This window comes from Artemia sp. Qi Xiang Cuo, chromosome 14 (genome assembly GCF_049724085.1).
Source record: "Artemia sp. Qi Xiang Cuo chromosome 14, ASM4972408v1, whole genome shotgun sequence".
Classification (NCBI taxonomy): domain Eukaryota; kingdom Metazoa; phylum Arthropoda; class Branchiopoda; order Anostraca; family Artemiidae; genus Artemia; species Artemia sp. Qi Xiang Cuo.
This window is the reverse complement of record NC_142807.1, coordinates 52,032,632-52,045,692: the sequence shown is the minus strand read 5'-3', so window position 1 is coordinate 52,045,692 and position 13,061 is coordinate 52,032,632. Positions and strand designations below refer to the sequence as shown.

Below are 13,061 nucleotides of genomic sequence, written 5' to 3'. Positions count from 1 at the left end.
GCTTTTATTTGCATAAAAATTTTACTTTTCTTTTGCTAAATGGATGTCTTTACAAATTAACTTACGTAACTAACTTCTATATTCGTATATTTTTCTTCTGGCAAAAAATACAATGTTGCAGATTTTTGCAGATATGAACTTGAAACCTATGCAATAGGGTTTTCTGATACGCTGAATCTGACGGTGTGATTTTCATTAAAATTCTTTCACTTGTAGGGGATGTTTCCCCCCTCTTTAAAAAATCGAGTAAATTTTCTCAGGCTCGTAGCCTTTGATGAGTAATACTAAACTTAATAAAATTTATATATTTAGAATCAGCATTATAAACACATTCTTTTGATACATTTATTGACATCAAAATTTCGTTTTTAAAAGTTTCGAGTACTATTGAGCCGTATCGCTTGTTTTTTTATTGTTTTTTTTATTACGTATATGTTATTACTTATATGAAGGGGTTCTCCCCTTAGTCAATACCACGCTCTTTACGCTAAAAGTTAAAAAAAATTTTGATTCAGAAACCCCTGAATCACAAAGGCCTTTTAATTATAATATATATATCTTTTTAAATAACTAAAAAAAAACTGTCGATTATAGCGCTTGTTTTTGACTGGGGGGAGAACCCCCTCACTTACGTTATGATTTCTGTTTGTTTTAAGTTCTAATATTCCTTCTTACATTTCAGTTGAAAAAACTTGTTTTTTTTTATTTAATTTCTGATCGTTTCTTAAATAATTCTCGGAAATCCGGCACCCCCTTCATATAAAGTTATTTTAACCCACCTAAATATCCCCTCAGGCAATATTATCCAGAGCGACACCCTCCTCGAGCCCCACCCCCTTCAGAAAAAAATCCTTCCTGAAAATGGTTGTATACTTTCCAATAACCAATAAATAATGCTGGCAAGTCCGGCGCCCCCTTCATGGCAATTTCCCTTCCCCCATGAAAACTTCTTTCATGAACAGATCCTCCAACATAACCACCGACCCACCCTTCCCTCCCACGACCAGAAAAAAACCTCCTGAAAACTTCTGTATACTTCCCAATAACCAATACTATATGTTAACATTAGGTAAAGTTCATAACTTTTAGCCCTCCCTCTGGGAACTTCTGGGGATTAAGTCATCCTAAAAGACATATTTATCATATTTTCGACCATGCTGAACAAAATGGCTATCTCAAAATTTTGATCGGGTGACTTTGGGAAAAAAATAAGCGTGGGAGGGGGCCTAGATGCCCTCCATTTTTTTTGGTTACTTAAAAAGGGCACTAGTACTTTTAGTTTCCGTTCTAATGAGCCTTCCGATATTTTAGGACCACTGGGTCGATGCGATCACCCCTGGAAAAAAAAAAAAACAACAAACAAACAAACAAATAAAAACGAATCAGTGATCTTTATTATGTCAAAAAATGCAAAATTCCACATTTTTGTAGATAGGAGCTTGAAACCTCTACATTATGGTTCTCTGATACGCTGAATATGACGGTGTGATTTTCATTAAGGTTCTATAACTTTTAGGGGGTCTTTCCCCCTTTTTTGAAAATCAGCCAAATTTTCTCAGGCGCGTAACTTTTGATGGGTAGCATTAAACTTGATGAAAATTATATATTTGAAATCAGCATTGAAATCTGATTCTTTTGATATATCTATTGGTATCAATAACCCGTTTTCTAGAGTTTCGGTTACCATTGAGCCGGGTCGCTCCTTACTTACAGTTCGTTACCACGAACTGTTTGATTTTGACGGGTAATAAAATATGATTGTTATTGTTATTATATTAAACAGTTTCTTATAATTATAACATTGGAAAATCCAAAACTAATCTCGGAGTTAATGTTATTATGTTCTAATGAATAAATCCATTTTTATTATTTCTTTACTGCAATTTTGATTATTATGACGATGTTCTTCTTTTCTTTGTCAAAGTTTTGGCAAATCAAAATCAAACTGTTTAAAATACGTAATGTGCTCAGAAAAGTGCAAATGACACTCTTCGGGCTTAGAAGCTTTGAGATAGGAGGGGGGAGTAGCACCTCCCCCCTCTATATTCTTATACCTCTTATATTCTTAGATCGTGATCTTTATTGCGATTTATTTTTGTAGTATGCTTGATTTTATCCCAAATGCAAACACACTGCTTGAAAAACAAATTGTTTTTTACAAAGGGGGCATGACAGTCTGGCCTTTGGATGACACAGAGGGGTGGTAGCACTACTTTTCTTTGTTGTAATGTTGTTTTAATTCTAATTGTACTATTCATTTTAATTACTGTTTGTTTTATGATTCATCTATTCACTTTTTGGAGGATCTGTTATCTTTTGTTCGATGTGATTATTTACTTTAATCTCTGTCTGTTTGGGGTTTTGTTTATTCATTCATAGTAATTTCTGCTCTTTTAGTTTAAATGTTTGATGAACGTGTTTCAGCTCAAGCTGGATATTAATTTGACACTTTTTTTGAAAAACTTCTTTTTTGGAAAAGTTTTACTTAATTAATTTTCTTTAAAAAAAAACTATTTTAAACGTCATACGTGAGTCAGCTGAGAATTTAGGGAAATGTAGGTGTTTTCAGATAGATTCATTACTTCTGAGGAAAACAGAATACCGTCAAGGAAATAAGGTGAAAGATTATCTGTTAAATTTCTTTAAAACATACGTGTTTTTAGGGACTTGAAGGGAGTAGTTTAAGGAATAACAAGAACATAAATAACAGCATACATTTTGTATATGCAGGCTAAATTAGGGACAATTTACTGTTGTCTTCCATTTTAGGCGGAACAATTAATGATCATCAATGACAACTGCTTCTAAAACACTCCCTCACATTCTATAGCTGACACCTAGTTTTTATTTCATTCTTGGATACGACAGGAATAGATGACAGTAATAGATTCTATTTCTTGTTTCATTTGAATTTGAACTAATTAAAGCTTTTTTTACAGCACTTCAGAGCCTTTAACTCGCATATGTTGTATAATTATATTTAATGTATGTTGAAATTAAGCCTATACAGATTTGACACTATAGGTTTTCAATTTTTCTATACTTAAAAAAATGACCCCGGGAAAATTTTTAAAACGTTTATTGTTTGCTCGTGTGAAAAATTCCCGTTAATCCTTTGGGTATGGAAACCTCTTTATCTTGTATTCGTTGTGTTTAATAGTGTTCATGTTTAACGCGCTTAAAGTCAGTAAACTCATGGTCTTTTTAATTCTCTAATTCATATGGTTTTAATTTTTCGTTTTACCACTTTTTTTTCAGCTTGATTATCTGGTTTTGTACAACTTGTTTCCTTTCTGATTCTATGCTAATTATTAAAAAGGCACGTTTTGATGGTCGTGGACGAATAGATGTCACTCTAAGGCTTGCAGAATCCCTTGATGAAGATAGAAGAATCCAAGGAAGGACACCAAGTATACTATTCTTAGGAGAATGTTATGGCTACCCCCTGGCAAGGTAAGGACAAAATATTTAATTTAGAATAAAAAAAAATAAAAATATACCACCTGAGGCTAGGCAAGCACGCAGGAATTTTTGGGGGAAAAGGGCAATAAATACAGAATAATTTCAGGAGGGGGCAAAAATAATGAAAAAAAAATATTGTCTGATTATTCGAAACATCCGGATTTACGTGGCCCCGTAAATGAGCCCTGAGCTCTCCTTCCTTGCATATTTTCCAGTATAAGGCGTTTAATATCGGAGTACTTTGACAAATTGGATAAGCCGACTGCAGCACAGCGTGATCACAAGAACCTGAAAATTTTGGCACAAAGCCATCCAAATGCATTTGCCTCGATTCACAGCTATTTTAAAATAACAATCACCGCACTGCTTAGGTATGCGAGAAGAAACTTTTTTGTCGTGAGATTTTAGAAAAATTGATAAAAAGGGAAACTATGGTGCTTTAAACTAAGTTTTAAGAGATAATAGTGCCACTCATTGTGCTGCATTATCCGTACAGAACTATAAAAATATTAATGAAGCTTAATTGGATCCAATCCGAAATGTTCTGAAAACATGTTGACTATTTTGTTTTACATTTTTGAAACGACACTTTAAAAACAAAACTATAAGATCACTTCTGGGTAAAGCTAAATTATATGAGTTGTTATCGCTCTCTCTCTTTCCCTTTCTCTTCTCTTTTTCTCTCTTCTCTTTTTCTTGTCTTTTTCTTCTCTTTTTTTCTCTCTTCTCTTTTTCTTCATCTTCTTGGAAACATAGGGTTTTGGATATTAGCCTATTTAGACCTTTTTTTTTCACAAAATGTAGCATTATCACTGATGTAATCCATGGGGTTCATACTTCTTCAGTCATACATCTTCAGCCGTAGTGCTAAAGATGTGCTAAAGTTCTAAAGATGTGCTAAAGTGCCAAAGTTCACGAAGTTTTGTGGGGGGAGGTATTTTTAAAATCTAGGTTCTGCAAACATCTATTTGATTTTTTTCAATAAAAATAGCAAAAAAGGGTATTTTTCAATGTAATTACCAAAACCGGTATTTTTTGAATTCTAGGTGGAAGGCAAAAATTCTTGGGAGGTGGAGGTTAAGTCTCTACGGCCTCTCCCTGTGTCTGTGCTAACGCATGAAAGAAAATACGTATTCATAGCTATCCTATCAACCCTGGTGCTTTTTTTTAATCCCAATCTAGCTAATTAATTTGTTATTTGGGGGGGGGACCTCCTTGAAGGACTTCTCCCAGTTACGTTTTGATATCTTTGCCAGGATATGTTGGGGCGATATTTATAGACATTTCTTTGTCTGGACCTTTGAATGTGGGAAAGTCAACTTCATCTCTCCTCGGGAGAGTTCGCCGAGTTACGTTTTATTATATTTTTCTTGGTGACTAGTCTATGTGCCAGTAATCTAAAACGATTATTAAACTGATAATCCAAAATAATAATCTCTTATTTTGTTCTCTTTAAATCGATAGACTTCAACTCTTTCACAGCTCTATATCGCATATAAAAGACAGGCTTTAGTGTTCTCCTAATATTACGAAACCCGGTTTACTTTATCCAGTAACATGGTTGTTAAAGTCTTTTGTGCCATTTCTACGCGTTTTAGGGTTTTCTACGCGTTTTTCTACGCGTAGGGTCATTTCTACGCGTTTTAGGGTCTCTGAGACTTTTCATACTTTCAGGCCAAATTTTGTCGCCAATATTTTATCTTTTCAATATAATTACCTTAAATAATATACTTAACTGGTTACACATGACTTTCGTAACATACCTGCTTTATATACCTCTCTCCGCTAGCTTGGACCTTTGGTCGCTATGGTCATCAGGACGAGCCCTTGCCTCCTGCCAATGGAGGACTCTAGGCTCAGTTCCATCTTGAATGGGGCCTCGTTAACAGTTCATTAACATATTCGTACTATATATATATATATTTGCGTATAATGGACTTTCGGGTTGAATTGTCGGGGCAAAAATTTTTTTATTCGTAGGTTAGAATCACTATTCAAGCTAATTTTTATGATTGTGTTTTGTCACCTTCAATTGTTTGTATTATCTTGGGCATTTCCGCTGCTTTGACATTATGATATTATTTCGGGGAATGCGGTCATTGTTAAGATGGTACTACCCATAGAAAGGGAAATTTATTCAAAGTCTTAATAACTTCATTACTTTCAATTTTCCAGATATTTCCGAGATATGTAAATAAAATTTGCACCAAATACCATCTAACTATGATAATGCCCAGAATGCCTTCAGCCAGCCTTTAAAAGTATATCAGATCCTTAAAATTTAGGCTTTCTGTGTTTAGGCCCTTCTGTATTTCCATAGTAAGAATCACTTCAAAGGTGACATTTTTCGTTTTAAACGGCACCAAAAGACACTTTTTGGTCGAAAAGCAACATTCTGTTCAAATCGGTTCGGAAACCCTGGACAATAATGGACAAATCTACAGGCTGCTGTAAAAGAATTCAGATATAAGGGCTTTTCCACTTACCAACCAGATTGTAAATCCATAATCTAGTCTGTAAGTAGGCAATTACCAATTCACTGTCAATCTATATTTGTCATAATCTTGTTGCACATACAATCGGGATCGCGTGTTCGTAATCTAGATTGTAGATTTATTCTACAGTTTGCAGGTCGAAAACAGTTTTATAAACTGGTTTTTTCGACCTTTTTATTTCACTGATAATTCTGATTGTTGTTTCAACCATCTGGTTTGTCAGTGCCAAAGGCTCGTGCTCTGTCATATCACAGGTAAACAGGGTCTTAGTTTTCTCGTTAGCTTATCAAACAGTTCGTGGTAACGAACTGTAAGTAAGGAGCGACCCGGCTCAATGGTAACCGAAACTCTAGAAAACGGATTTCTGCTACAAATTGATAAATCACAGGAATTAAATAGCAATTCTGGATTCAAATATATAAATTTCATTGAATTTAATCCAACCCATCAAAAGTTACACGCCTGAGAAAATTTGGCTGATTTTCGAAAAAAGGGGGAAAGACCCCTTAAAAGCTATAGAACCTCAATGAAAATCCCACCATCATATTCAGCATATCAGAGAACCCTACTGTAGGGGTTTCAAGCACCTAGCTACAAAAATGTGAAATTTTGCATTTTTTGCCAGAAGAAAGATCACGGATGCGTGTTTATTTTATTTATTTTTTATTTAATATTTTTTTTCCCAGGGGTGATCGTATCGACCCAGTGGTCCTAGAATATCGTGAGAGGACTTATTGGAACGGAAATTAAAAGTTCTAGTGCTCTTTTTTAGTAACTAAAAAAAAAGAGGGCAAATAGGCCCCCTCCCACGCACGTTTTTTCCCAAAGCTACCTGATCAAAATTTTGAGATAGCCATTTTGTTCAGCATGGTTAAAAATATGATAAGTATGTCCTTTAGGATGACTTAGTCCTCCGAAGTTCCCGGCGGGAGGGCTGAAAGCTATGAACTTTACCCAATGTTAACATATAGTGTTGGTTATTAGGAAGTATACAGATTTTTTCTGGGGATATTTTCTGTGGTAGTAGAGGGGTGGGTGGGTCGAGGTTATGTGGGAAGATCTTTCCATGAAGGAAGTTTTCATGGGGGAAGGGACATTGCTATGAAGACGGCTCCGGATTTCCCAGCATTATTTAAAAAAAAGATCAGAAATTAAATATAAAAAAAAACAAGTTTTCCAACTGAAAATAAGGAGTAACATCAAAGCTCAAAACGAACAGAAAATATTACGTGTATCATTGGGTTCACCCTCTAGTCAATACCTCGCTCTTTAAGCCAAAGGTTTTTTAGTACTTTCATAAGAGCTATTTATTCTAAATAACGGCCTTTGTGATTAAGGGGTCATTTTTAAAGAGTTAGAACAAAACTCAAACTTTAGCTTAAATAGAGAGGTATTGAAAGGGGGCGAGCCCCCTAATATACGTATTAAAAATATATGAATATAGAAGTTCGTTACGTAAGTTAATTCGTAAGTTACGTATATTTATTTATAATAAAAACGTTCGTAAATAAAATTAAACAAGTTTCGAGAAAGCCATTTAAGCAAATAAAAGTAAAATTAATATGCAAATTTGTTTTTATTATTTATGTACGGTGAGCCAAAATCAAAACCTGCATTAATTCAAAAACGTTCAAAAATTAAATAAAAAAAAACAAGTTTTTTTAACTGAAAGTAAGGAACGACATTGAAACTTAAAACGAACAGAAATCATTCCGTATATGAAAGGGGCTGTCCCCTCCTCACATGGGCGCCCATATGGGGGGGCAGGGGGTTGGGCTCCTGCCCCCCCCTGGATGAATGATGCTGCCTTATTTTTATATTTTTGTTCTGAGATTTCTATTATATAGCATTAAAAGTGCCAATTAGATGAGATTTGCTCCCCCCCTGGAATTCAGCTTATGGGCGCCCATGCCTCCTCAACGCCTAGCTCTTTGTGCTAAAGTTTGACTTTCTCACAACTCTTATTTTTTTCAAACAATAAAAAACTTTAGCGTTTTTAGTACTTTTTGTCAGAAGAAAGATCACGGATGCGTGTTTATCTGTTTGTTTGTTTTTTTATTTCCCCAGGGGTGATCGTATCGATCAAGTAGTCCTAGAATATCGTAAGAGGACTCATTTGAACAGAAATTAAAAGTTCTAGTGCCCTTTTTAAGTGACCAAAAAATTGGAGGGCAACTTGACCCCCTCCCACGCATATTTTTTTCCCGAAGTCACCCAATCAAAATTTTAAGATAGCCATTTTGTTCAGCATAGTCGAAAATCTAATAAATATGTCTTTGAGGATGACTTAATCCCCCACAGTTCCCCGGGGGAAGGGCTGGAAGTTATGAACTTTGCCCATTGTTTACATATAGTGAGCCAAAATCAAAGCTGCATTAATTCAAAAATGTTCAGAAATTAAATAAAAAAACAAGTTTTATTAACTGAAAGTAAGGAGCGGCATAAGAATCTATCACATAACTTTGTTTTTTAAAACAATAAAAAACTTTAACGTAAAGAGCGAGGTATTGGGAAGGGGACTGCCCCTTTCATATTTCTGTTCGTTTTAAGTTTTAATGTCGCTCCTTACTTTCAGTTAAAAAAACTTGTTTTTTTTATTTAATGTCAAATCAAGATCGTTAAAGAGGCGAGTTTAACTAAGAACGGTACGCGCAGATTTGGTAGGCTGTGAAGGGCTATACATTCTTTTTGCATGTTTGTTTATTTACGAGTAATGAAGCAGTGCTTCAATAATTCCACGGTTAAAAATTCCATTTTTTTCTCGCAATATTTTTGGGCCCGAAACTGAATGAGGCGTCGAAAAATCTCTGGGAGATGGAGGTATACCATGCTTTAATAAACACAATTTAGAAACATATTTTTTGCTAAATAGTTCTGGAGATCAGCCTAAACCAAGTAAGCATCTGATAACTCCCTTCAGTCTATCATTTTTTGTTTTAAAAATATATTTTTTGTTAAATAATTGTGGAGTTTCGTCAAAATGGGGTTCTAAGATGTAAAGTTGGATGGCACATAGATCGACATTGCCCCCAGGTGCTGGAAAGCCTAGGCATGCTTCCGCACGATTTTATTACAGATGTGTCTATTTTCCAAAGATTGTTAACCAAATCTCAGTTTGGGTTAGTAAAGTAATCGCTAAGATGACCAGTCATAAAGATCCGTTAATCCATAAACCCTGCTAACTGTAGGAGTATTTGCAAAGTTTATTAATCATTTTTGCTTAACAACGGGTTAAAGCATTCTGTTCCATATTCTGTGGACAACCTTGAATATAAGTTCATATATAAGTTTATTAATCCACATTCATAAACAAATAAATGAATTAAACAACATTTTCACGCTGGAGAAAACCTACGAAGGTTTGTGATCGCGCGAAACTCCACGTAACTACTTACCTATTAACTCAGCTATTTACATAAACCTCAACTATTTGATTAAAACTATTATAAATAAACCAAAAATAGATAAACTATATCCTATATATATATATATATATATATATATATATATATATATATATATATATATATATATATATATATATATATATATATATATATATATATATATATATATAAATAATAATAATATTAATAATAATAATAGTCAAAAAAAAAAAAAAAAAATTGAAAAATAAATAAATAACTGAATTAAAAATGATAATACATAAATAAAATATAAAAGAAAAATAATAATAACCAATCCAGTCTCCATCACTCACTATACTCAACTCCCTCTCCCCTCCCCCACCCTGCCAACCTAACCTTAGCTCCTATCCACCCTTACGTTCCCAACCCACCCTTATCACACCAGCTTTTCTTCCGCCCCAACCCAACCAACCAGCCAAAATAAAATTTCAAAAATTCCCCCCAAAAAAAAATATTTTAAATTATTTTTTAATTTAGGTACATGCTCTGCCGCTCTAATGATCAATGGTAGCTCATTCCATACTGATGGACCCAGGTGTTTCATTGAAAATGAAGACCTGGTACCACGACGCAAATCAACAACTATATTATCACTTTGCCTAGTACCATAATTTAGCAGGTCACTATTAATTTGGTAAAAATTCTTAAAAACATAAGGGGTTAAACCATTCTTGCACTTAAACACAGATACTGCAGCTTGGTAATCTCTTATCTTACCTACATTAAGGAGCTTCAGGGACCTAAAACAAGCACAGGTGTCATGTACATCCTGAACATACTTACTGATTGTTCTAAGAGCTTTATTTTGTTGAACTTGCACTCTTCTATAGTTGCATAAGAAGTTACTGCTCCATAGGAGGCAACCGTAGGAGATATATGGATAAACCAACGAATAATATATAGAAGTATCCTTTGAGGGAGAACGTGCTGCGGACGTCAAAGTATGCCTACCCCACGGGCAATTTTTGATGAAATTGCGTCACTGGGACACTTCCATGCCAGGGGGCAATCAAGATAAAAACAGAGGTAGTGGAGATGATTAACTTGCAGAACTAGATTACCATATAAAGTTACCTGGCCAGACACATCCAGTGGTGCACCAACTCTACAAAACGTCATTAAAAATGTCTTGCGAACATTTACACACAATAGATTTAATGAAGTGCAAATCTCCAGACTTTCCGATACGAAATTCACTTCTCTAATCAGGTCCTTCACAGATGAGGCAAGCACAGTTAAAACGGTATCATCAGCAAACGAATTAAAACACATATCTTTCAAATAAGGACGCATGAGATCAACGTAGATGAGGTAAAGGAGGGGACTTAACACCGATTCTTGTGGTACTCCACACGTCATTGTAAATGCTGCTTAACCCAAATAATTAAATAATAATTTGAGGGATCTCCCTCTGTGTTAACTTACAAACCAATACACGCACTTACAAAGGACACCTCACGACGCCATCCGACTTAGCAGAGTTTGAAAGTCAACTGTATCGAATGCTTTGCGAATATCTATAAATATAGACAAAGGTGTTTCACCTCTGTCCGTACCACTGTTGATTGATTCCATAAGTTGTTGCAAAGCATTTGTCTTCGACTGCCCTTGGCGAAATCCGAATTGGGTCTTACTCAGAAAATCATTAGCCTGTAGGAAACAATATAGACGTTTATGAACAACTTGTTCTAATAATTTCGAAAACAATAGAAGGATCGAAATCGGTCTCCAATTCTCAATTTCCTTTTTAGGGCCACCTTTATGAAGTTGTATCACTTTCGTAACTTTTAGCTGGTAAGGAAAAATGCCCTTTTCAAGTGACAGGTTTATAATAAAAAGCTGGCACGGTAGAATATAATGCATTATTGCCTTAAACACTCGAAGAGATAAGCTGCCCACTCCCGCAGAATTTGATTTCGAAGATTCTATTATTTTAAGCACTTCGTCCTTTGCGTACGGATCAAATGCTTAATCAAAACTCTCACCTCTATTATCACATATAATGTATTCTCGAACCTGTGGTCATCTATTTTTTACACTATTTTGTACCTGAGTACCAATAGTAGAGAAAAAAATACCAAACTCATGTTCAATTCCAGACTTATCATCAGAGGCATACACTTCAAGTTGTACTTCATTCCATCCAATTTCAGCATTCCCATTGGTCACTTCATTTATCAGTTTCCATGTTTCTTTCATATTTCCTTTACAATTTGAAAACTTTCCATCGTAATATTTGGCCATAGCTTTGCGACGTAATTTGTTCACTAAATTGCGCTTTTTTTGAACAATTCATACGAAACATCACTTTTATCATCTAGATATTTTTGATAAAGCTCAATCCTTAGCTTTCTTTCTTCCAGTATTAGTAGAAAGGCCCTTATTGATCGTGACAGGGCTCCTTTTATGGGCATAGAGTCCCTAGGGAGAACACGTGGTAATGTCAGTCGTGACGGGGCCCCAAATATGGGCATGGAATCCCCAGGGAGAACACGTGTGCTGTCAGTCGTGACGGGGCACCAAATATGAGCATAGAGTCCCCAGGGAGAACAGCTGTGGAATGTTGTTGTTGTTGTTGTTGTTTGACCAAGTGCACGCTCGGGGCGAATGTTAAGATCCAGGAATAGGGGACAGGGTCAATAACACCTCTTCCAAGGTCAATTTATTTGTTGTTGTTATTTGGCCAAGTGCACGCTCGGGGCGAATGTCAGGATCCAGGAATAGGAAACAGGATCACGTTTTTCCATCTAGACCAATCAGAGGCTCGGTTACATCTCCTTCTCGACCAATCAGAGGCTCGCTTACATATGGTTTTCCCCATTACATAACAATTCGCCCTTGGGATTTCGTATATAATGGACATGCATTGTGATTAAACATTCAGAAAGTATTGTGACACAATGGATATAACACTGAATATTATCGACCTTGAAGCTTCATCTGCAATGATTAACAATGTGAGTACATTTTCATTTTTTATTTCCAAAATAAAATTATTTTCCTTGGTCACCCTCCAGTATATCTAAGTAAATCCCCTCCCCCACAATACAAACTCCCTAGAACTCACTACTCACTAGAAAACATAAAATATGTTCTTTTTACTACATAAACCCCCTCAAAACCCCCCACACTGTTTTTACAACGATAATTCTTGCAAATGGAATAATTCCCTTTTCGATAAATTCTTGCTTTTCTGTATTGTGATCTTTTCTTACCACTGACTTCTGTCAATTCATAGGCATTATGCCGCTCTGTTTTGACATAAAGCTCCGCGCAAGCTTATAAATAGTTTTGTCACCCCTTTTCCTGTTTTGTTTACATTAGCGGTTAGGTTAGACAACAGCTAGGCTTTCAATGCTTTTACGTAATTCTGTGTTTGTCTGAAAATAGCGGAATTGTCAGCAAAATTAGCGATGGATATTTAGGACATTGGAATTCTATATTCTATGTAAGAGCGAAACAAGTTATTCTCCAAAAATAATTGCTAACAATATTTTTATGACATTGCTGAAAAGGGGGGGGGATTGTTTTTCTCCTTCAAATTAAAACGGTTTTTCAGACAATTGCAATAATTAAGCGCAAGCCTATGCAATCTGTATTTGGAGGAGTGAAACGAGTTATTTTCAAATTAAGGTCTAACAATATATTTAGGACATTCCTGAAAGGGGGAGGGGAA

The 13,061-nt window shown here is 35.3% G+C and overlaps 1 protein-coding gene across 1 annotated transcript in view; it reads left to right on the top strand.

Annotated features, from left to right (window-relative positions):
• Window positions 1-13,061, top strand: part of LOC148944600 (GPI mannosyltransferase 3-like) — a 95,406-nt gene that overhangs the window by 58,004 nt on the left and 24,341 nt on the right. The window contains exon 7 of the mRNA XM_089100645.1: window positions 3,259-3,453. Within this exon, the coding sequence (XP_088956771.1) occupies window positions 3,259-3,453 (195 nt within the window). The remainder of the gene's footprint in view (window positions 1-3,258; window positions 3,454-13,061) is intronic.